We start from the raw sequence: 3309 nt of genomic DNA, 5'->3' as shown, positions 1-3309 counted from the left end.
AATCTAACTTTTAATTTTAAATTAGCAAGAAAAATTTACAACCATCCCAAATAATAATAGCTATTTGTTGTAGGTAAATTTCTGTGCAAGAATATTTTGCTTTAAAATATATCCGGTTCTGACTTCCTTGCTGATGCTATTAAACAACTTTATTTTTGTAACTATGAGGTTAATAAATGACAATCTCATTTCTGAGCACAATTTGAACTGTATGTAGTGCATTCAATACGGCAATACTGTACACTCTTCAGTCAATGAGGATTCCACTTGTCCAAGGAGCATCATATGCATTGGTGACCAATGTGCATCACTTCAGGAGGAGACGATTGTTTTGAGCGACAGCACAATAATCTTCTTAGTGTTTGTTACCGAGGACTGTCCCATTTTGTCATGGTGTAAACGGTCTTCAGGTAACAGTGCCCACCCTATTATTTTAGACCATGTTGTGTTTCCTTGTGTCTTCTCAAGTCCACTTTTCGTTGGAAGCCTTTTCCACAGAGGTCACACCCAAAAGGCTTAAATCCAGTATGCTTACGGCAGTGGGTGATGAGATTAGAACTTTGACTGAAGGCTTTCCCACACACTTTGACACTTGTGAGGTTTCTCTCCTACAGCAAAAGGAAGGATTCTGTCAAAATTCAAGCAGAAAAAACAAACATTCTTCTTATCAAAATTATGAGCTAAAGCTGTTCAAAGTACATATTTAAGTTAGCATTAAAATATGAATACTCAGTTATCACAATACTTTATTTTTACTTATTTTTATAATTTCATTATGTGGATTAGTGCCCAGGGCAAAATCCACACTGGATGTGAACCCACAGCTCTTGAACTGCAAGGCAGTTTTTTAAACCTCAGCAGAAGCAGTTTATTCCAAGGCACAAGTACACACACAGTTTAGATGTAACATTTTCAGTTGATAAAAATAATTGTCACCATGTAAACAATTACCTTTTTTAAAAAGTGTATAAAAACTGAAAATGTTCCTTTGTCATTAAGATGTTACTAAAGCGGTACATGTATTCAAAGAGGATAGAACATACTCAGTTAAATGAATACTGCTTTGAAATTGGCCTTACCTGTATGGATGAAAGTGTGCTTCTTCATGTCTGACTTCTGATGAAAATGTTTGCCACAGTACTGGTACGGATAGGGGTGAGTATCAGAATGAATGAATAAATGAGTGGACAATGTGGAGGAACGTTTAAAACTTTTACTACATATTTTGCAATCAAAGCTTCTCTCCTGAAAAAAGAAACAAGTAAATATTGATCAGAATAAATGACAAATGTCTCTTGTTACAGATACCCCGTAGTTATTTTGATGTTTTTGATACTGTGCAACTTACAAATTGAAGTTGTGTGCATATTACTACAGCTGGAGTAGTGGAAGCCAAGTGGTCTAGACTAAACCTACAAACTCTGTGGCTTTTCAGCTCATCTACTTAGTTGCTAGTTAAGTTTGTTGTAACTTCAACTCAAGTCTTCCATGTCAAACTTAAACATACAATAGTATCAATTCTATTGTAAATATTTCAACAGTAAAACTGATTCACAATTCATAATGTACATGCTTTGGTAGCTGAAAAGTGAGATTGGAAACCACATGTTCACAACCAATGGCTGCCTCACTGTGTAACCATGTTGCAAGTCACTTGACTTGAGCTTTTGTCATGTCAAAATGGAATGACAAGATCAATAGTCTGTGCAGGCTGAAAAAAACAACTTCTTGGCTACACAGTATTTAAATTTTTTCATCATTGCGGATGTGCTGTATATGCTATGCATTTATTCAGATTCAATCTGAGTCAGGGTGCCTCACAGTGGACTGGGCACATACATTCAGTGTTGGTTCTTGCTTTGCAAACAAGGCTTTCAGAATAGGCTCTGGTTTGCATGGCTCTGAAATTGGTTGAAGTTCAGTATTGGATGCACAGACTAATTTGGTCTATTAAAAATAAATGCATTTTGGCCACAATTAAAATCTACCAAAACAGGTACAATTTAATATCAAAGGACAGACAGGGCTTTCTCTGCGAGTCTGTATTTAGAATGAAGTACACCACTGGTAGTGTAGTAATGAATGGATGGCTGAACCTCTTGCATTGGACAAGTTTGAATTCGTGTTTACCTGAGAATGGACTGCTTTGTGCTGCTCCAAGCTCACTGCATGGCCAAAGGTCTTCCCACAGATTTCACAGGTAAATGGTCTTGTGCAACTGTGGTATCTTCTCACATGTACCTCTAACCCATGAGGTGTTGAAAACACCTACAAAATAAAATGAACAATTGATGCTTCCATGTATCATCATCCTACTTAAGCTTGACTTCAAAAATAATGGCTAGTGTAAAGTTACGCACAATCCATTTTTTGATATCCTCTGCTCACAGATAAAAATAAACAATTTGTTTTATTCCTTAAAATAAATTTGTAACAAATACCTTGCTGCACTTAATACACTTGTAGGAGCCATTATTGAATGGCAGGCATATACAGAGAAGCTCAGATTCCTCCTTAATTTCCGGTACTTTGTCATGGATGTTGTGACCATGGGAATCCGTATAAAGGGCTGCAGAAGTGCTGTGGTCAAAGAGGTTGCCTGCAGAGCTGTAGTCATTATAAAGTCCCATTGAGGAACCCCTGTCGACAAACAGGGTGCAGTCGGGTCCCCTTTCAGGATACACTCCCATTGCCAAACCCCGGTCTACTGAAGGGGTTCTGTGAAATCCCTGCTGCACCAAGTGCCTCAACTCTGACCCAGGGTAACTGCTCCATGTGTACGGTCGGTAAGGGATGGCTTTCATCCACAGAAGGAGACAGACTTCTCGGACTCTGCAGAGAAACAACGCATGTAGTTTAAATTTAATATGGTGCTTTCAGTGTTGCCCTAAAATACCTCACCGAATAAATGACTTCAATATAATTGTCACTTCACTAAAGTTAGGACACAAAATTTACGCATTTCAGATGTTCTTGTGAAACTGGTAATAGCTTATATATAGGCATTTTCAAGATCCATGATAAGACAATAAGTTCCTGCTATAGGCTATACATATACTATGTCACACACGTGTGAATGGGAGGCAGCTAAATGGCTTGAGTGAAGGCAGTTCTGAGGCATGCCAGGATGTGGCAGAGTGCACGGACTCTTTTTCACTTGCCTGTAGACCAGTCTCGGGAGATTTCTTCTGGCTCTCTTGACGTCACTTCCAGGACCGAGCCAATGGAAGAAGACCTTACCGGCTCCAGCCCCTGTGATGTCATCTCCGGGCTTGAACCAATGGCTGAAGAACATGAGCCAGATCCCTT

The 3309-nt window shown here is 38.8% G+C and overlaps 1 protein-coding gene across 1 annotated transcript; it reads right to left on the bottom strand.

The window, feature by feature from the left end:
• Positions 1 to 370: 370 nt before the first annotated feature.
• On the bottom strand, positions 371 to 2829 carry LOC114658420 (zinc finger protein Gfi-1-like). Its single transcript, XM_051932851.1, is given in 5 exon segments — positions 371 to 584; positions 586 to 608; positions 1080 to 1245; positions 2131 to 2268; positions 2442 to 2829. Coding segments are annotated over 5 exon segments (846 nt in total). The 5' UTR covers positions 2805 to 2829; the 3' UTR covers positions 371 to 428.
• Positions 2830 to 3309: the final 480 nt, after the last annotated feature.

The sequence above is a fragment of the Erpetoichthys calabaricus genome, chromosome 10 (assembly GCF_900747795.2).
Source record: "Erpetoichthys calabaricus chromosome 10, fErpCal1.3, whole genome shotgun sequence".
NCBI classification, from domain to species: domain Eukaryota; kingdom Metazoa; phylum Chordata; class Cladistia; order Polypteriformes; family Polypteridae; genus Erpetoichthys; species Erpetoichthys calabaricus.
The sequence above is the reverse complement of the archived record's forward strand: the minus strand, read 5'-3'. Positions and strand labels throughout refer to the sequence as shown.